Source organism: Tauraco erythrolophus, chromosome 1 (genome assembly GCF_009769465.1).
Source record: "Tauraco erythrolophus isolate bTauEry1 chromosome 1, bTauEry1.pri, whole genome shotgun sequence".
Classification (NCBI taxonomy): domain Eukaryota; kingdom Metazoa; phylum Chordata; class Aves; order Musophagiformes; family Musophagidae; genus Tauraco; species Tauraco erythrolophus.
In genome coordinates this window covers 35,650,480-35,672,432 of record NC_141465.1, presented here as the reverse complement: position 1 = coordinate 35,672,432, position 21,953 = coordinate 35,650,480, and the positions used below count along the sequence as shown (strand labels likewise).

The window sequence follows — 21,953 nt, the reverse complement described above, 5'->3', positions numbered from 1 at the left end:
GCAGTAAGCTTCATCTAGGAAAGTTAATTTGATTTCTATGGGTTGTGAGTTATATAGATGAAAGCCTCCATCCTCATTTAAAAAACAAACAAACAAACAGAATATACAACCTTCAGAGCTCTAGCTTTTTAATAATTATTTCAATGATTGTACAGGCTTCATAAAGCAAATGTTTAAAATGGGATAACACACATTTAATCACAACTCCCCGAATGGAGCACTTTGCACAAACAAGGGCAGGTGTTTGTGTACAACCAATTATGGAAAATAAAGCAGAACTGAATGCTAGAAATGAGTATTAAAGATCTGTGCTGACATTACATTTTTAGTGGATTTTACAAAGTTCTTCAGTAATGCTAGAGAACTAGAGTAGAAAAATCCTACTGAAAAATGAAGAAAGCTACATGGAGGTGAAATCTCTCAGGTATTCGCAGGCTTTGGTGAGACGATTAACGCGTTCGCTCAGGTAGTTTCTGTGTTTAGCAGCTTCACTGTCCTCCTCAAGGAGACGATTTAGTTTTTCGTTATCTTGCAAAAGATGCAACATTATGGTCTGTAAGTTATCCCCGAAGTCATGAAGGACAGAAGACAGGATGATCAGAGGTATCTGATTCGAGAGGCGTTTACTTGCTTCCTGCAAGAAGTGGGGAAAAAAAGGTAGACTTGTTTCCCAAAAAGAAGAAAGAAGGGGCTATAGGTGATCCAGTAAGAAGTGACAGCAGGTTTTTAAAATATTGTATTGAGTCACTCTTCGAGAAGTTGAGTGCTTCTAGGAACTAAAAAATGTTTGCCATTGGTCTCTTTTGTAACTAAAGATCGAAAATTAAGAATTACGGGAATGTCAGCTGTTGCTTTTTCCCTCCGCAAACAAAACCCAAGACAGGCCATTCCCTGCTTAGGTCTGCCAGCTGTCATTGGTAAGAGTTCTATTAGGACATGCTTGACAATAGTACTTGTTAACAATTTCTAGTGTCAACCCTCTCTTCTCTGAACACTACCAGTCTGTTATGGTACAGGAAATCAAAGTGATTTTTCCTAAGGCAGTAAATTTCTGTATTTAGATAATATTTCTGACGTGGTTGTCCTTTCAAGTGTAAGACAGCTTTGGAGTAAGCTTTAGCCTTAAGGAAAATCTCTTCAGCAATAGTGAGACTAGGCTGTGCCTACATTACATCTATTGATACGGTAATGCGATTATTTTCTCCTAAACCTGACAAACTAACCGGTATAGTTATCTATGCAAATTGGAACAGCTTGACCTAGAAGAGTTTGAGGCCTTTTCCCCAGAGACATCCGCAGGGCTTGGGGGCTTAGCTGGTGCTCTTGAACAACTGGGTTCAAAACCTCTCCAACTGGGAGGGAGCTGCTTCCAGCCCTCCTGGTGCCAGGTGAGCACTTAGACCTGAGTGACTGGCTGCAATGGACAGAGGTGCCATCTGGCTTTCTTTTTGTGGCACCTGACTTGAAAATGTCTGTAGGAAGACCAGGCAGAGGCACGTTTGATTTCTACATCCTGTAGGGTTTAGGCAGCCCCTTTCCACAGAGGTCTACAGTGTTTCTGACTTTAGATACCTCTGGAGCTCTGTGGCTGCAAATCTTTCACATATAAGGATAAGGCTGAGCTCAAGCTGAAAAATACCTAAGACTAGATGTTTATTTTTTCTTTCTAGTTTGCAGAGATCTAATCAGTACCAAGCAATTCAGCTGAGTCAGCTAAAGCACTTACTGAGCCTACCTGTTCTCTAGGCACTACTGACTGTGGTGGAAGGGACCCTAGGTGCTTTAAGTATTGGTGTTTATCTGGAACCAAACTCAACCCAGAATCTGGATAGTCCTGCTGATACAGATTCATGCATGCTGTTTTCAGAGGCCGTGGACTCTTAAGAGCTTCCACATTCAAAGTGTATTTGGCCTTACATAAGTCCCATGAGATATAATGCCTTGGCATTTCTTATTGCTGAAAACAACGGCTTGAGCATTTACAAAAATGCATAGCTAGCATCTGAGATGTTTGTGTTATAGCAGAGAGTATAGCGAGGCGGGAGGGAAGAAGTTTACACAGTTCTGCCTTTGTCTCTTGCTCTCTGAAAGCTGATGATTTTATCTCTGTCAGCCTAAACAGCCTGAACGTTTAAGTGCAGGAGTTTGTCAAAACCTTGCTATTGAAATTCAAGGTGAGCTGCTACCTACGTTACTGTATTATTAATATTTACCTTGTTGCTTTCTGAGGGAGTCTTATGAAACAAAGATCAAAAGCAAATCCTGATACTGTGTGTCTCTTTGCTGTCTTTCTTTAACATGATCCTTTGTTAAAACATACCATTTGTCTTCAGAGACTTAACTTCTGTGGAGCTATCTCAATACAGCATATGCACTCTGATCTCTACAGATAGCAGAATCCATTTTAACTTAACGTTTTATTTATCACTCTCCTGCTGCATTAGTTTAGGATCTGACTGCAAGCCACTGACACTACTTTCTGTTGCCAGCAGGAATACGCAGAGGGGCTTGAGGCTGACCTGAGCTCTCAGATGTTCCGTCAAAAGCAGAAGTGCTGTACATAATGTCACTAAGTTTATGGAAACTAGTGTCATTTGAAAACTATGAGATGAACTTGCAGCAGGGAAAGTGATGCTAGGACTGTCGCTTCATTTTCTGGAGAGGGGGACTCACCATCAACTGCATATCAACTTCTAACTACAGGGTGAAAGGCCTTTCCTCTTCCTTTCCTCTCCTCCATTCTGGTGGCTGTCCTTTCCTCCCCCTGACGCTTGCCCCCATAGGAAAGCCAGCAAGAGAGCATTGTACTGGCGTGGGGCTGTGTAGGCAGCAGGGAGTCACCTCCTTCTCCATGAAAAGCTGGAGGAGGGCGAGAAGAGGACTCATTTGCCAATGGTGCTGTCTCCGAGCAAGGGGCAGCCACAGCAGGAGCCATGCCAGGCTAGGGGGTAGCTGACAAGTGTTTTAGGAGCCAGCTGTCATTTAACAGCCCACAGACTTTTCTAATCACCATATCCCATAGTGCACAACTGCTTCTCCCCTGCGACTGTGCGGGCACCGCTCGTTGGACCAGCTTTGTCCTGGCATTTTCATCACTGGTCAGAAGCTCCGATTAATTTGTGCAGAAGCTGTGCGTGTACCTGCATGAGACACTTAGACCCTCTGGCTGTTATTCCCTGCATAGTAGTAGTATTGCGTGAAAGACTTAAATTGTCTACAGCAAGATCTGCATGAGAGGTATACGCTACAACATTCAGAGTGCCGAAGTACTGTTGCATTGTAATCTGTAAACTCACATTGATATAGGCCTTCGTGTGAGAAAACATTTCCTGGACAAAGGAGGGCTCTTGATTCGAAACAAATCCAATCTGAAATTCCTTCCCATTGCCAGTGTTTTCTGCCTTAACAATTTTTAAATCATTAATGTAAATGTCATCCTGGCAGTATACAATTGCCTCCATTTTAAACTGAGTCCGGATGCATCTTTCAGCCTCTGCTGCTTGTTTCGCTCTAATGTCTTCAATTCTGGTCTAGGAAAGAAAGAACAACAAATTCTCAGACATTTGCTTCCTTTACAAAGGTGCTAGTGCTCTGTAGCATCCCCAGGGAATGGCAAGGTGGACACAGTGTTCAACAGTCCTTGCTGCAGCACTGTCTAATCCCAGACCCCCCTCTTGGGAACATGGAGTAATGCTTTAGATTCTGGTTCCTCTGTTGTGAAAGAGCAGGAAATTGCGGCGGTTTTGTCCCCTCCTTAAACATCCTGAGAGGGATGAGTCAAAATCTAGTGCTTGGACCCTGAAGGGAAATAAAAGGTTGATGGGAACAAGCAGCAATGGCCAGGCATGAGTTCAGCCTGCAGACTTGACCTTTGTTTTTGCACGCATTTTGTTTGTGTCTCCCTCTCACAGTAGGCAGAGACGGCAGGCACTGATGTGAGCTCCATGGCCCCTCCTGCCCTTCTCAATAATCACGTTCTATCTGTTGTCAGCAAACTCACCCTGTCTAACCCCTCACTGTCTGGCACTTCCATTGCAGTAATCTGATGCTGTCTGGCCTTTTTGATACTTCCACCTAAAACTCTGTAGGGCCACCAAAGTTCCCTCAGTCATCCTCAAATTCTCTTAAAATGCATTCCTAGCGTCCCTAAGAAGCTTCACATGTTTTTTTTCATCTTCAGTGTCTACCAGAACTTCCTTCCTCTTCATTCCTCTCACCGTGTTATGCCTAAAGACTCTCCTTAAACACCTCTGAGTTTAGCTGAAATAGCTTATTTACTTGCTGCCTGGGTGACCTGGGTGCTTAGTAGGGTTTGGCCATGCAAATCTGTCCTTGTAGCAAACACTCTGTTTCACTCACATTTGCCTTTGAGTTCCCTATTTATGCAGTACCCTGTGAGTGATCTCTGCTGCCTGGCTATCCAGCATTGCTTCTCAGCTCTTCCTCAAAGCTCTTTCTGAGAAAAGACCTTCAGTGACATCCTTATCATTTAACTTCACCCCAAAACATGCAATTCCCCAAATTGTGAACAGTCATCTTCTAGCTATCTCATAGTTTCATGATTTTGGGCTTGTCTGCTGCTCCTTCGTTTTATCAGGGATGAGATTCCTGCCCTGGCTAACACCCTGGCTTGCCTTTCAGAGAGGGAAGAGTACTGGTTAATGCTCCAAGGCTACCCACATGCTTACACATCATTGCAGGACTTAAATTTGAAAATAATTATAAACTCTTCATGGCAGCTATACCAGGTTTTCTTTGCATTGTGTCACATCAAGGCTGTGACTGGCATGAATGAGGAATGTATGTTTTAGATCTTGACAAAGTTGTACTGAAAGGCAAAATGCACTTTCATTAGTGCCGTTATAAGCATGCTATCATTTTCAAGCTCTTCCTTATTTTATAAAAACCCTAGGCCTGCCAGAAATTCCATGCTTGCATAAGGGTAATGCAGTGGGATTGGTACTGTAAGCATGGCTGTATTTACAAATGCCGTTCTGTATTGCTCTTGTCTTATCTCAGATTATAGGTAGTTTCTCACCTTAGCAGCTCTGTTTAGATTGTGAAAATTAGCAAAATGCTTTTCAGTGAGTTCCATAAATTTCTCTTCAACCAATCCTAAGGGAAGAACAGACAGACAAAATAAAATCAGGTAAGCAAGTGAGGTTTTTCAGCTGTTGTTAATATGAGACCTGGGAAAACTACTCATTTTCTGTATCGTCTAGAAATAGCAGAGCAGCTGTACTGATGCTCTATGCCTTTATGACCAATGCAAATAAGTAGGATTTTAGTTTTCTAGGTCCAAGAGTGTGAGGCATTAAAGACCACCTGTAACCACTTAACACCTGAGACATTGAGTATCACTGAGATTTCTTTGATGAAGCAATTTCTGTGCTTACAGCTGTGTCTGACCAGATGTGCCATCACTTGGCCATGTAAGAACATCTGCATCTCACCCCCTGAGTGACCTCCCCAGGAAGAGGGATTAGCGCATATAGTACAGAGCACTGAGCCTGGCACAGACACCATAGCTGCCTTCTAAGGCAAACGTAGGAGGGACAGGACCATGACATACTTTTTTCTTGAGTACTCTTTACTAAATGAACGATGTACCCTTTCCCCCCCCCCGCAGTCACTGTATAATACATACAATGTCATGCAAAGAGTTGGCAAAGAAGTTGCCAGTTCAGGTTTGTGAATGACACTCCCCAGGCTTGGACATACCAAGCCACTCGGCTGGCACCAGCTATTTCTACTGTACTATTTCTTTACTGTGTTGTTTGTTATAGTTACTTTCTAACTCCCTTCCACCAGCCACTGGGAAAAGTAACAAATGCTGGAGACCACGTGTAGAGTTTGGAGGCTCTAGAGAAGAAGCAATCCCCCAGATTGAATCAGATTCACTTCCCCACTCTGAAGTATCCTGGGTGAATCTCTTGCTCCAGCACTGAGAACATTGGCTTATCCCAGAAAAAAAAATGGTCAGGCACACCAGTGTCTCCCACGTGACAGCCTCATGTGGCCTGCGAGACGTACCCATCACTTTGTTCAGTACCATAACAGCTGGCTCCTCCAGTTCTATGATTTGCTCTTTTATAATGTCTTCAAATGTTCTGTAATTGGTAAAGCCAGGGAACTCCCGTCCACGATACTGATCTTGATATTTCAACGCTTTACCGGGTACAGCTTTTTTAACTGTAATATTAAAATAACATTGCTTTACTACTAAATAACTCAGATAATGAATTTCAGATTGAAGAAGGAAGTCTATTTTTCCTTTTCGAAATGCTCTTGCGAAGAACACCTACTGAGATGATCTTTCAAGCAATACCATTATTGCAGAGCTAACACACATCATTGCTCAGTGAATGAGCCATCTCCCATGCTGGATCAAGCATCTAACTGACAGAAAGCAGTACAGAAATTATGATGGGGCTCAGAAATACTGGTTCTTCTTGGAATTGCTACTGTCACAGAAATGGCCATTACCAGTCATTTCTGAGTTTTAAAAAACCGAGAACAAAAACAAAAACCCAAACTCACTAAATAGTCTTATTCCAGGAAATCTACTGTTGACTAGCTATTTTTGTTTCAGATATCACTGTCAATATTTCTTTGTTAACATTATACGAATTTGCCATCTTAGCTGAGGTATATCCCTTTGAATTTGTTTACATATTTAGGCAAAGATGTGTTTCTAAGTGTTTTGAAAGATATTGCCCTGTCTTGGGATCAAACTAGTGACTCATGGATCAAGCGCACATGCAGAAGTAGAAGTCAAGCCATAAATGCATTCAGTTCTAACATTCAGATATATGAGTTCAGGGTTGGATAATACCAAAAAAAAAAAAAAAGAGACAAGACGGAAGTAGATGTGGAGTATCTGGTTCAGAGTCTGAAAATGTACCTGTAGAGTTAAGGTAGTACAAAGTTGTAACATGGACACGAGAACATATATCAGCTTTGCAACAGAAATGTCAAGGCTTCAAGTATCCAAAGTATCTGCTATTTTTAATACTTTCATTCATCGTAAGACAGCTGAAGTTAAACAGAATCACCTGACGTGCAATGGCATACCTTCAGAAATCCTAGCAGTGACTGATGAGAATGCTTTTCGTCGAGGAAGGGCTCGCTAAAGCTACCTCTAGTTTTCAAGCTATGCAAGCAAACTTACTCTGCTGCACATGTAAATACTTCACCTGAGCATACGTACACATGATTTTGGGGTAGCATATGGTCAGCAAGAGCTGTGCTGTGTGCTGTGTACTGCTACCCTGATCCTATTGTGAAGTTGGACATATTAGTTTAAATCAATGGGGATAACCTGAAAGTGCCCAGAGGATTCCTCACTTTGGTTTAGCTGCCGTGTAATGCCTTGTGTCTTCTGTAACTCAGTTGCTCTTTGTCCTCTGAAGAAGCTGTTTCTTTCTGCTAGTGCTTTCTGCTGTTTTTTACATCTATTTCTTCATGTCTTCATTGTCTTACTCTTTTATTCCCCTCCATAAAATTGTGTTGATTGTCCTGGTACTTAATGGCTGGTACATAAAAGACATTGACCTACACCAATGTCTGTCTGTCTCTTCATATATATGCATATTTGTACATATATTTGTCTCTGGCTGACAGCATCTTTGCAGCCTATTTGTACCTATCATTTTATAGTCACAGGTGATGTTGACATAGATGTGCATCAAAGGTCAAAAGAACTTGTTTCAAGAGCTACTGCTTGACTGTCAGCTGATGCTGTTTCATCTCTAAGAGTAAATGATGGAGTCTCTGAAAGATGTGAAAAAGATACTGCAAAAGATGTTGAGTGTACAGCAGTTCAGTCTGCATGTGTCACCCTATGCCTCAGTTTAGAACTGAGTTCAGTTAAGCAATTAGCAAGGTGGGTGATGCACAGAGAGGGGAACTCTTTACAAGGCTGTGGTTATTTCAAACTCAGAATTGCTTTCTCCATATCTTAAAACAGAGCGAAAGTAGAACAAAAAAGACTAAAATTCCAAAACATTCCTAATAACAATAACAATAGCAATAGAATTATAACAAATGTATTAGTTTATATTATTATTATAATCATTATTATTGTTTAGTGTTGATGTTGGTTTTGTTGCTGTTATTTAGAATAATGGTTCAGAGAATCACTAACCAGTTCTGTGCCAGGGTCCACAATCCTAATTTTATCACTTTGCTGGGAGAAGAGAGACATCCACTGATCTCTCCACAATGACAGTGTTTAACACAAGCAGGGTCTTTGTCCCCAAGGACCAAAGCATGACTTGCCTAATACTACAACAAATGAACGCTCCTAGCTGCTTATTTTTCACTATCTTGAAAACAAGCCATTTATGATGCTGTGTCTTGATTTAAAAGCGAGGGAATGGAATCTCAGGTCAGGTGCGAGTGCTGGTTTTCTATGCTTACCGTTTGCAGCATTGTTCAGGAGAAGCGATCCCCATGTTTGAAACTCTCTGCGGATTTTTGTAAACAGTCTGATTTCATTTCCGAACAGCTGTTCCTCTCCACGCATTGTCTGAGAGATGTCTTGATTAAAGAGTTTGATCAACTGTAATGAGTTAAAGAACAAGCAAGCAATGTAGTAAAGTTTCATTTCTTCAGACTAACTTGCTTATGTTAAGTAAATCTGCAGTCATTTGATGTTAAAGCAGGGACATGGTTCATTGAAAACATCCCTTCCTTACATCTTTTATCCTCTTAACACCTGGAGTGTTTTTTTTTAAAAAAACCTGCACACCTAGAGGAGAACAAACTTGATAATCTTTTTGTTTTGTTTTGTTTTTTGTTTTCCTGTGGACTCTTAGAACCATTTACTAAATTCTAATTGACCAGACTTGTATGAAGTCTTTGAAGGCTGATGAGCCTTCATAAGCACCTCTGCTGGCCTGCTGAAAGCTTACTGTGAGGGCTTAGCTCCTCAAGATGAGACAATTAGATGGACTTGCAATCCGTATTTTAATGTCAGGAATGCATTGATCTTATGAGTGCTGTAAACAATGGAAACTCTTCAAAACATTGGGCAAGCAGGAATGTACGTTTTCCCTCTCTGAGATGCTTCATTTTGACCAATCAACCAAATTGCTGTTCGGTTCTCTTGTCGCATAATCACAGTAAAAAGATTGGTAGAAGGGGCCACGAGCTCCTGTGGTCCATTATTTTTGCAGGTATGATTCCTGCCAGAGGTTTGTCTATGTTGCTCTCAGAACACTTGAGTGGCAGATACCACAAGCTTCCTAGTGGTTCATGCCAACAGTTTGCTAATTTTAGGTGGTTTCTTTTTCTCCTACATTTCTCCTTGCTCTGTTCTGTGACCAACCAATATTGATACTTACATCTGTGAGGAAAGTCAGCTTCTCAGACTCTGATCTGGGTACGCCTCTGCTATACTTTCGTAGATCCTGTAATGTTTTTTGGAGCACCTCGCGTATTTGGTTCTCTAGTGTTGGCAAAGTTTTCTGGGAGGTAGACAGTAAAGAAGGACATTTAGGTCGGTTCAACATGTCTGGTTTTGGAAGGAAAACAAAATCCCTCTAAGAGTGGTTTACGCCTGCACATGATCTTTGCTGCTCTTAGGAGTCCAAGAGCTCGCTATCCTTGCATCCCATGTGTGATAGTGGGATCACATGTAAATTGAAATATGGCCTTCATTGAGAGAATGCAGGGGGCTAGGATCTCCCTGAGAAATCAGGCTAGACCCACTGCCAGGCGGGCAGAGTAGCTGCAGTGTAAGGCAACCTTTGACCTACAGTGAGCCAAAACCTAGGTCCTCACAGGTTGCACCAGAGAGGTGGTGATGTGAGAAATGTACTGACCTCTCCATTCCTGATCAATACCTGATTGAACATGGCTGTTGAGCTGCTTATTTTATGTAATGTTACAGAAACACGTATTTTTTTCTCCTTCAAGTCTGAATTTAGAGCTTCCCTGTATTTTAGCATTTTCCTTTAATGGAATAATATATTAGTTACATATATATGTATATAAAATTGAAAACCCAATATGCTTATACTAGTATAGTAATAAATAAAGCAATTGAATCTTACTTGAGATTTTGAAGACATTTCCAGTTAAATAGAAATTATTGTGTTTTAGTAAGCTCATAGCAGTAACTTGTCACCCAGCTGATCAACGCTCACAAATAGAAGGAAATATCATGGCTGCCATTGAAAAGGCAGGAGTTATGAGTCACAAGTAGATTAAATGATTTGCCTGTTGTCAATCTTCAGCTTAAAGGCAAATCTGAGGACACAGCACGGGTTTCTTTACCTCTAACTCTCAGTTCAATTTGTTCTCAGATTGCCAGATTGAAGGATAATGAAGTACTATCTATGCATATAAAGATGTAATTCAATTGCAATCAATTTCAATCCAAGGTTGAGAGGCTGAACTGATTTTTCAACAGTAACTGCTACAAACAGCTTAGTGTGGCACCTCTGTTACTCACAATGATATGTCTCACAAGCTCATTTGTGAGTTTCTCTGCCAGACAAGGGATAGTAGCCCTTCCTTCTTCCATAAGAACACTGCAAAAGAGAGGAAAAGGTGGTTTTGGACAGACTGCATGTGCGGGCAAGGAGGCAGCAGTGATGCTCTGCTCTGTTTTCACTAGTTCTGCTACACAAATTGAGTAGAGAAAGGGCCCTCTGGGGAGGGCTAGTACAGACATGGCAGCAGCCCAGGACTCTCTGTGTGCCATGGCTTTTATGCGAGAGTTGTTTCACACCTACCGCTACTGGCTAAGCAAAGGGAAACAAACAATCTGAAAACAGCAAATTCTTACAGCAGATCAATGTGCTGCTGTATTATTTCTGGGTGTGTGAAATACACTGGTTTAAAACCCTTTTCACCTGCCACTCTCTATATTGTGATTGATTTGCTGCTGAGTCATCTTCTGGGGAAATCTGTGCCCTCAGCACAGGCGGTATCCTTTCTCATGCTGAGTTTTATCGTGTTTTCCAGTGAATAGAAATACTTCAGAGCTTGAATTGAAGTGCTTAGATGCTTAACTGGAATTCTTTGGGCCTGTTCTGACCTTCTGAAGTTAACTGCACTTCTCCCAGGGTTAAGGAGAGATATGTATCAAACTTGCATCCGAAATACATTTAAAAAGTTTATTTGATATGTCAAATTCTTCTGGCTTACTGGAATGCAGCACTACAAGGATAATGAGAAATAGCAAGTATAACAACACCTGTTTTTTACCCTAATTTAAACCTCAGCAAGTCAACAGGAAGTTTTGCAGTGACTTTAATATATTTTTGACTAGGTCCTTTCTGCAGGAAGTACCTGAAATATTTGTGAGTCTCAAAGAATTTTCTCTCCTGCTGGATTGCAGTGGCCAAGGCCAGTTTGTCATGGATGTCCTGCTGCCCACGACACTTCACGATCATGTAACCTTTTTTGAGGGGGATGACCTGGTTTCGTATTATGTTAACGACAGACCGTTCAGTTCCTCTGTCCACCAGGTCAGGTTTCGTGAGGATCCCTGTGAAGTTACCCAAAGAGAAAGTTAGTTCAGGGCAGAAGTTGAAGGTGGGAGGACAGAGGTGCAATAGGACACCTTGCCACCGCAGCAGGAACGCTTTGTACTGTGTTTTATAAAGCAACTTCTCTTTTAGTTTTCTCTCTCCTAGAAAGCTCTCAGCTCCTGGGCTTTGCACTGTAAAACTTGCTCTACAGTTGGCTTCCCACCACGTCTTTTGCCTCACAAACCTTCTTTAGCCAGCAACAGCAAATTAACCCGCCATTTCCCACCATTAACTCTGAGATTTTCAGTTTCCAATTATTCATAACATGGATGCCAGCAAGGCTCAAAATTGAGGGATTCTTAGGACTGCTGGATCATCTTTAGCTTTGTAAATAGTTTATTTAAGCTGTCTTCTTTTTTCCTTCTTCTAGTAGCTAATTTTGCAGATCTGTTGTGGAGTACAGATCATCAGACCTTCATGGATATAAGATTTGCACTTCAACTCGTAGCTTAAAAATTGCCTCACCTAGTGTCCTTTCTCCGTTGGGGTCCACCTCTTGAGCCATTTTCAGTGCTTCTGTTGTTGCAATATCCACATTACATGGCACTACTACCAAATTGAGTGTCTCTTTGCAGGCAATAATTTTTTTAAGTAGTATTTTGATCTGCAAGCAATACAGCAGTAGTGAAGTTCACTGAAATCAGATGCTTCCATGTAGGATGAGACCATTTTTAGCCATACGAGCCGCTGTCTGATGACATTAAATGTCACATATACTGAGGATAGTGTTACATGTTAAAGGATGGCATGGAAATGGGTAAGCATAAGAATGCAGACTCTTTTCCTATGTCAAGATTAATCCAAACATCTAGCATGAATAAGACTAAACTGTTATTTTGTTCTCAAAGCTATGTAAAGTTCAACCTCTCACGCATATAATCTTTCATTATGGAAATGTTAAAGATATTTCATAAATAATCACATGTGAGAAGAACAAGTTCTGATATCTAGGTACACACTTATAGAAAGAAAGCATGCTAGATTGCGCTGATAATAAATCTCAAATTTGTATATCTGAAAGGAAAGCAAATGTCTTCAGCTTATATTTCAGTGGAGTACTTCTGAAAAAAACAAGTCACACATGATATCTAGTTGACATTGTTTCTATGTTTCAATGCCAAACTAAAAGAGTTTCTCACAGTTTGGGTTGTATTGCAAAAGGTTCACACAGCTCTATTGTGCTTATACTGAAGTAAGTTAACTCTTTTTTTTTCTGAGTTTCAGTAAAGGTGCCTCTTTTCTACTTCCAATCCATCCCAATTTCTGACATGCTGTGCATGCTAGTACAGGGCTATGTTTTGGATTTGTGCTGAGAACAGTGCTGATAACACAGGGATGTTTTCCTCATTGCCCAGCAGTGCTCACACAGCATCAAGGTCTTTTCTGCTTCTCACAGCAAATAGGCTGGGGGTGCACAAGAAGGTGGTGGGGACAAAGTTGGGACAGCTGACCTCAACTGTCCAAAGGGATACTCCATACTATATGATGTCATGCTCAGCATATAAAGCTGGGGGAAGAAGAAGGAAGGAGGATGTTCAGAGTGATGGCATTTGTCTTCCCAAGTCACAGTTGCGTGTGATGGAGCCCTGCTTTCCTGGAGATGGTTGAACACCTGCCTGCCCATGGGAAGTGATGAATGAATTCCTTGTTTTTCTTTGCTTACGCATGCAGCTTTTGTTTTAGCTATTAAACTGTCTTTATCTCAGCCCACAAGTTTTCTCACTTTTACTCTTCCGATTCTCTTCCCCCGTCCCACTGGTGGGGAGTGAGCAAGCAGCTGTGTAGGGCTTCGCTGCTGGCTGGGGTTAAACCATGACACATGCTACAATGCTATAGTCTCCATCTCTGAAGCATGCAGACAGCTGGGGACAACGGAAATGTGTGGATCATGCTGCTTTCTTCTGAATATAATGGAAAGATTACTATTTAATCGTGAAATGAAATTACTCTCCTCCCAGAGAGTAAAGCCCAGACAGCCCAATCTTGTCTCATTTTTATTGATATGTTCAGCTTAGTCTGGCCTACTCTTATTCCAAGTTCCTATTTGAAGGTATTTTAGGAGAAACAAGGCACCCAGCTCCTGCCATCACTGACGGCTGGCCTTGTCCAATGAGAGTTTTATTTGCATTTCCCAGCATTTATTCTAAAAGTAGCCAGAGAAAGAGTAGAGATCTCCTCCACTTTAACACATATTCTGTTAATAACACATACTTCTAAAAGGGTCTGCTGGGATCCCTTACGGGACGAGAAAAACCAGGACGGATCTGATTCTGAGGAGCTCTGTAAGTTAAGGGATGACAGAGCAATGAGCCTGTAAGAGGGCCAGTTTGCTGCCTTGCTCCAGAAGAGCTTACAAGAACTCAGATCTATTCACCTTTGTCAAATACATCCACAGAACTGGTAAGAGACAACTTATTTTGAGATGTATCTATCTTCCAGACTGCAGTCTAGACAAGGGACATGGGGCAGCACTATGTTCAGGACCCTTATGGCCCTGTTATTCCGTGGTGCCATGGGTAGATTGTGTCAAGGCACCTGAGGTGGCTTCTTCACGGATAGCATGGGCAGCTCCCTCCTGCACCACAGGGCAGACAGGAGATTCCAGACCTCACTGTTCCTATCAGCAACTCCTTGCCTGAAAAATAAGCCTATTTGTTAGCATAGCTCTATTGCTGGCTCAGAAGTCCAGCATAATAGTGTCAGCATCCTACAGCAAAGGCTCGCATAGGAGGTAGGTTACAGAAGTGACTCTGGGCACAGACTGGCACATAAGACAGAGTTTTACCTGTTCCCCAATATCTTGTGGCTGATCCCCCACGGCCACTCTGGCAATTCCAGGAAGATCAATTAGTGTCAGATCCGGGACATCTGGGGACCAAATTTCTAGGGAAATTAGTTCTCCACTAATGGCACCTCTAGTACCAGCAACAACATCCTGGGCTGCAAGGAGAAAAGAGCAAGACAATGAATATGAGCTTCAAACCATGCATCAAAATAAAGCTGAACACAATGGCTTTGAAAAGTACCTGCTACCACCTAAGGTTCTTTTAGGCTTGGCTTTTTTCAGATCCAGACGTGCACCTAAATCCATTCATGCAGAAATCTAAGGAAATTACTCAATATGGATACGTGGAGTCCTTCTGGAATGTGAACCATAATATTTTGCAGAGCATCTACTTATGAACTCTCACATGTGCAGACAAAATAATGTAACTAAGCCACAGCGAAAGTGATTGGATAAAATACTGGTCAGTTTTAGAAATGCTTCCTCAACATCAAGACACTTTGTAAGCATTAATTAATCCTTGACTGCCTTGAAAGATAAATAGGTGTTATTTTATATTCTTCACATTTTGATAGAGAGGTTGAGAGATCAAGTAATTTGTCCCAAATCTTGTAAGGCAATAATGCTTTAACTGTGAACAGCAGAGAGAAGCAAGGAAACCCCGTAGTCATTCTCGTGAGAGATTTTCAGCTCTGTAATTAGCTTAATCAATTCATATCACTTGCCTTGCCAATTTTGGAAGGATATATTGAAAAGATCCAAATAATATATTGAAAAGCTAATGAAAAAAATATTAGAACAAATAACAGTTTTGCAGAGCTGTGCTAGTCAAGGAAATAAAACAACCCAACTTTCACATTTAGGGCAAGTGCTTACCACCCTTTAGGTAAGAAAAATGTTTCCTTACACAGTATGAAATACCATAAAATTAAAGCTGTGACACGGGAAGGGCAGTGATTGAGGCCGTGGTCACACTAGCTGTCAGAAGCTCTATATACCCTCCACTCTGCCACCTTGAAATTTTCTCCAAAATTGTTAAGATTTCCAGCCACAGACACCTCAAGCATTCTCTGAGCTTTTGAACTGATGACAGGAACCATTCAGGGCTTTCCATGTGTACCGTTTGACAGACAGCTTCCCCAAACCAGGCAGACAGCATGCAGCTGAGGGCACAGCTTGAGCTTTTATTGGGCATCATGGATCATCTTGACCACTGAAGTAGTGGTGAGAGAGCTGCATTATGTGTCCTGGTTTCAGCTGGGACAGAGTTAGTTCTTCTTTTTAGCAGCTAGAGGAGCTCTGTGTTCTGATTTTAGTCTGGGATTCACTCTGAGAAGAACGTTGATAGCTCACTGATGTTTATAGCTGACACCAAGACATCAAGGACTTTTCAGCTTCCCATGTTTTTGCCAGTGTGCAGGAGCACAACAGGCTGGGGAGATCATGGCCGGAACAAAGGGCCCACAACTGTCCTTATGATTTGAACGCAGATTTATGATTGAGGGCTAAATTGGCCAATGAAGTATTCCATATCATGCCCAGTATATAGATGAGAGTTGACTGGAAAGAAGGGCTTTTGCTCTTTCTGGGGCTCACACTCTTAGACTTTCGGAGTGCTCTCTCTCTCTCTTTTCGGGGCTCTCACTCATCTGGGATTGCGGTGTTGGGACTTATCTGTTTTGGGATTATTAGTCTGGGACGGGATGGGCCTTGATCACTGGGCAGTGAGCAATTACACTGTGCATCACTTGTTTGTATATATTATTATCATTATTCATATACATATATTTTCATATATATTATTATTAAATTGTTCTCATCTCAACCCTCTTTCCCTTTTCCCCTTTAATTCTCTTCCCCATCTTCATGGAGGAGGGTGAGCGAGCGGCTGTGTGGCATTTAGTTGCTGGCCAGCCTAAACCACGACATTATGCCCACCGTCTTCTGCTCTGAATTCAGCTCTTGCGTTACTGGTGGCTGCAATCACTGTGTTAGTCTGGGGGCTGCTGCTCAGCCTAAGAAAAGGGGAGAAAGGATTCAGAGGAGATTGAGCAAGCCGAATCAGAGGGGAATGCGTTACAACTCACCTCTTCCTACTGCTTCTTCCACCTCAGAGGCATTCTGGAGCTCTATGCAGTTTCTGCGGTAACAAAGTTTCCCTTTCCATGCCTGGCTGGCAGGTATTCTTTTCAGTTTAAGTTCCAAGGGACATCGAGTAACAATACCTGCAGCAGTTCCAAGACAGAGGAAGTTGTTATGCATGATACGCAGCCATGGACCGCGTGGCGTACGCAGGGTTGCCTAATACTTTGCACAGAGACAGAATGTTCCAAGAGATTTTGCTAAAGGACTCTCATCCGACTTCCCGCTCAGAGTAGGACTGTCACCAGCACTAGATGATGTCAGCCATGGCTCTGTCCAGCCACATCTTGTCTTGCCAATCTCCAAGGATGGAGATTCGCACCTTTCTGGGTGACCTGTTTCAGTGCTGCACCTACATCCTATGAGAATGTTTTCCTGAAGTCCAGCCTGAAAAACTAGATGGTATTGTTAACTCATACAGAACTCGCAGAACTTATATGTGTGTGTATACACACACATATGCAGAGCTGGAAAGTGAATCCTCTTGAACTGCAAAGTCTTCTGACAATCTTCTCTGACTTAAATAACATCCAAGGCACATGCTTGTAAGTAAAGATCCTTGTACATTATTTTTTGCCAAAAAATGTACCTGTAAGAAAATCTGGTTAAAAAAACCCAAACCAATCCCAAAAGCAAATTTCAAAACTGATGTGCAACTGATACTGTGCTGCACTACTCTTTGCTGGGAAATGCACAGAGTCAGCTGATGCTGCCTTTCGGTCTGTCCACGGTCAAGTTGATAAGTATGCTACACTATACTCTTCTTACTCCTGGTCTCTTGACTACCCAAAACACGTGTCTTTTTGGAGTTACTCTGCAGTGCCCCACCTGCACATCCATTTCTTCTATGAGAAACCAGAGCTGAGAAGGCCCCTGGAGTCTCACAATTTAGATACAGTCTCAGTCATGGAGTTATTCAACCCTAGGTCAAAAAAGAAAAAAAAATCCCTCCCACCTCATCCAAGTGAAATTCAGGTGAAAACCTGAGAAGGTGAATTCTTACCATTGCCCCTAGGAAGAGCAACACCAGAAAGGGCTTCTAGGACGGAGCTTTTCCCAGAGCTCTGGTCTCCGATCACTGCGATTGCAGGCAAAGCCAGGTCTTTTTCTATTCCAAGAGCTCTTAGGCTGTCGATGAGATCAATGCAGGGTCGGATCTTTTCCTCATATTGTTTGTACAAGGCATGTTCTGCTGCCTGCTAGAGTTAAACTTACAATGAATGATCCATAATTTTAAAATAAGTTGTTTCCACAAAAAAAACCCAACCAACTTTTAGGCATCTTTTCCAGCTCATCATTCTCTAGTAAACCTTAAGTACTGGTATCCCTGTGCAATGACTATCCTTAGTAAAAATACTGAACTTTGTAAGCTATCCTGAGAAAGTAAGAGTAAAAGGAGACCTCATTACTAAGCATGCTTTGTTAATTTATTTTTTTTATAACTGCCATTTTCTTCCCCTCATCGACAGATGTACTGAAGTATGTGTATGCAAATGAAGACCAGTCCCAGTAATAAGAGAATTTAGTACAGAATAGCTTATTAAATATTTGTTTTGAAGTTTGAACATTCAGTTTATGTACAGACATCAAAAGCTTCTGTTGTAGCGTCTTTAACAGGTGGCTAAAATCTTTTAGATCATCATGACTCTTCTTTCTTTGCCTCGTTTTAGACTAGAGTAAGGGATGAATATGAGTGATTCATTTTAAATGACGGATTATTGTAATTTTTTTTAATTTTGAAACAGGTGCCAGATATTAACATAGGCTCTTCATTTTCATGAAAACAAACTGTTCCAGCTCTTTACAAAATTCATCCGTCTGCTGTTAATATGACCAGCTAAAGTGTATAAAGATCATCTTGGTCTCTTCCCTGTTCCTCTCTTCACATTCCAGTCTGACTGCTGGATTTAGAAATGCAATTTTGAGAACATCAATATTTTACAGACCCTAACGGGCCAGGTACATTCATACTTGTTTTTTTGAGAAAAAAAATTGAAGTTTCTTACCATCACCTTTGCCTAAGAAAGCCGTCTCTGAAAATAGTCTTTCAATCAGATGTAATCAAACAGAGCAGATTTTTCTTTCAAGATGAGAAAGACGGCACACATTACTGGAAGCAGGTATTTTAAAACCTTTTGGTAACCCCTCCCCACTATCTTCATTACAATGTTTACTAGGAAATCCTAACCATTCTCAAGGAACTTCATTATCTATGACACAAACTTAAAACCAATCTGTTTCAGTGTCAAATTATCAACATAGGTTATAATTAATTTTTCCCTCGTATTTTGTTGAAAGTAGTAGTCTCAAGTAAAAAATATCTCAGATGTTAGGATTTCTGTTCAATATTTGCTAATTGTTATCAATGAAACAAATACATGTCGCACATTTAATTGGCTGCTAGGCTGCTGCCATCCTACTGTTTACACTTGCTTTTTTTATGCCTGTAGAATAATTGCAGGTACTTCCTAGTTTACACAAATGACTGCTTGGCCCTGATCCCAGAAGTACTTCTCTGCTTAGACCTAACAAGTGCAGATTGCCCAAAAAGACAAGGCAATTAATTTTGGGGCACAAAGTGAAACACAAGACCAAGAGTCTTGTGGGAGGATCTATGCCCTCGTCTGGTATCTGCCTTACCTTGGCCTGTTCTCCATGATAGTGTTTCTTCAACTCCTCCCACTCATAGTTAGGCTTTCTTTCAATCATGTTCTCCGAAGTCAGAAGACCATCATCTTCTAAGTCTAGTGGAGAGGCGTTCCAAGAGCTTCTAAAGATGGTTGTAGGGAAGGTGATGCAACAAAAACCAGGCCAGGTTTGTTTATTCGAGGGAAGCTGGAACCCTTTACTGTTATTATCCATGGCCTGATGATTCTTGGGCCTATGACATCGGCTGTACATAAGTGCTTCACTAAATAGTGATTACTGTCTGGTCCAATGGCTCTTTCATGCAGCTTCTGAAATCAAACATGGGGGGCACTGAGTGACTCCAGCTCGCAACAGTGAGCATAGCAGAGAAAATCAACATCACTTTTATTTTACTGATTCAAATCCTCAGTAGATACCAAGTTCCACAGCTCTTTTCAAATCACTAAAAATTGCTCTCTAGAGGATAGACATGAAACACTTCTCCTTACCTCTCTTATGCTTTCTTTGTGTTTCCAAAAAAAAAAGTTGTCACAGAACAAACAATTTTTTTTTTTAAAAAAAAGTTACACCAGTTTTTGCAAAAAGACAGTTTTCCTCAATGAAATATTATGCTGAAAGGTGTTTTGAGAAGCTCAGTCAGTACAGCAGTTGCTGGGCATGGTGGAGAGAGTGTGCGAAAGCTTAACTTCAGTGTCCCAGGGTCAGGGCTGTGTGGCTGCACAAGGAAGGTCTACATGGGTGGGCCATTGGCAATAAGAGCAGGACACAGCAAGCCATAGTCTGCTATACAGCCAACTTGCCTCTCTGGCAGTAGAAACACTTGTCAGAGGCAAGTCTTACACCTATTTTAGAAGCTCAGTATCTCAGTCCCCCCTTCAATAGCTTAAAACCTTCTCTGAAAAGCAGACTTTGCTTGACATGATGTTAGAGAAAGGAGAACGAGGAGGTATTTTATTTTCTTGTTCAGTTTTCTTTATGTAGAAACTTTTCAGCTTTGACCAGTAATAAAAGATGACTGAACTACTTTAATTTCTTTATAGGTCTTTCTTTGGAGTGGGACTTTTTGCAAGGGCATGTAGAGATAGGACAGAGGGCAATGGATTTAAACTGAAAGAGGGCAGACTTCGATTAGATCTAAGGAAGAAATGTTTTACAGTGAGGGTGGTGACACACTGGAACAGGTTGCCCAGAGAAGTTGTGGATGCTCCATCTCTGGAAGTGTTCAAGGCCAGGTTGGATTAGGCTTTGAGCAACTTGATATAGTGGAAGGTGTCCCTGCCCATGGCAGGGGAGTTTGAACTAGATGATCGTTAAGGTCCCCTCCAACCCAAACCCTTCTATGGCTCTATGATTATTTTACACTTCCCTCATATTTCTCCATACGTTCTCTTTCTTTAATACTTGAGTATGAACTTTTTTATCTTTCTATTAATGAAATATAAGATTTTTCTTCCTTGAGTGAGAACTCAGCACTTTATCTGCAATAAACATACATTCCCCTGCCACCAGATCCTTTTGTGATTTTCTATTGCTATTCACTGACAATGATGTTTCTAACAGTAATCCATTTTATCACCTCTTCCTTTCTCTACCTGCCTTTCCATTTAATGGAATGAATACTTGCTACAAATTTTAATTTAACGTAAATATTACCCAGGAACATTTTTCTGTCCCTTTTACATTATTATTTATAGTAATTGGGCTGTGTTCAGAGTTATTCATGTACTGGTTTAGCATATGGCCTCCTAAACATGGATATGTTTCGTTCAGAAAGAGGTTATACAGCAAGATTTAGCCATCCTTATAATGAATAGAATGAAATATAAAACCAGTGTAGTAAGGCCACCAGGAAAAACAAATCAAAAAGAAAAAGAAATATCTTGCAAGATAAACTTGTGACATCTGAGAAACTGAGACTTAAGGACACTGGCAAAAAAAAGTGACAACTTTGAAATATTTTAGTGTGTAGAAGGTTTTTTAGCTAAGTCTACAGTGCAGACCACAGCGTGCACACGAGACACACAGGCTACAGTAAGCAGCGGAGTGAATCAGCTTGTGTGATTTCCTGGGGCTACCCAGCTGTTCTCCACCCGCACCTGAAAAGATTAGGCAGGGTGGTGCAAACCGTTCATTGCGCCATGCGGGCATAGTGATTTCTTTGTGTACTGAGCCTTGAAAACGAAAGAAAAAGAAAGAAAGAAAGAAAGAAAGAAAGAAAGAAAGAAAGAAGAAAGAAAGAAAGAAAGAAAGAAAGAAAGAAAGAAAGAAAGAAAGAAAGAAAGAAAGAGGAAACGAAGAACTGCAATTTTTAAGTGCCTTTCTGAAACTGGCCAGAATCCATATGCGAAATGTGACACCAGGATGACGTGCTGATACCAAAAGTCTGGTAACACCTCCCTCACCAGAGAAGCCCCTGCCTCCATCCTCGAGACAATATTGGCTTCCTTGAACCTTACCTTTAGACGTTTACCCGCCTGCGTGTCAGAAACCGTCCCCGGCACAACATGAAGCACTGCGCTACGCAACCATGTCTGCATGAAGCACCAACCTGCTGATGGTCCTGAACAGGAGTTGTCTCATTTTTCTCTAATGATCCTGGCTTTGCATCTCAAGGGTAATAATAAAATCCTCTGTCAAACCCAAAGCACAAACCTGCAGCGCTGAACCCACACAGCTTTTGCATTTATTCACTCTGTGTCCAGCCACAGGACTGCACAGACTTCTGCCTGACATATCTTGTGACTGCAGGATATTTGGGTAAACTATGCAGTCTCTGGGTTGTATATTTTTTAATTTTAGCTGTCTTCTCAGAAAAAAGACGAAGCAATGCAAAG

The 21,953-nt window shown here is 41.4% G+C and overlaps 1 protein-coding gene across 1 annotated transcript; it reads right to left on the bottom strand.

The window, feature by feature from the left end:
- Positions 1–400: 400 nt before the first annotated feature.
- LOC104380640 (interferon-induced GTP-binding protein Mx) lies at positions 401–21,656 on the bottom strand. The gene is given in 15 exon segments (XM_086625877.1): positions 401–634; positions 3,297–3,530; positions 5,039–5,115; positions 6,034–6,192; positions 8,422–8,563; positions 9,348–9,470; positions 10,460–10,538; positions 11,302–11,500; positions 12,009–12,147; positions 14,329–14,483; positions 16,416–16,553; positions 17,474–17,669; positions 19,111–19,223; positions 19,226–19,427; positions 21,576–21,656. Coding segments are annotated over 15 exon segments (2,271 nt in total).
- Between the last annotated feature and the right edge of the window lie 297 nt (positions 21,657–21,953).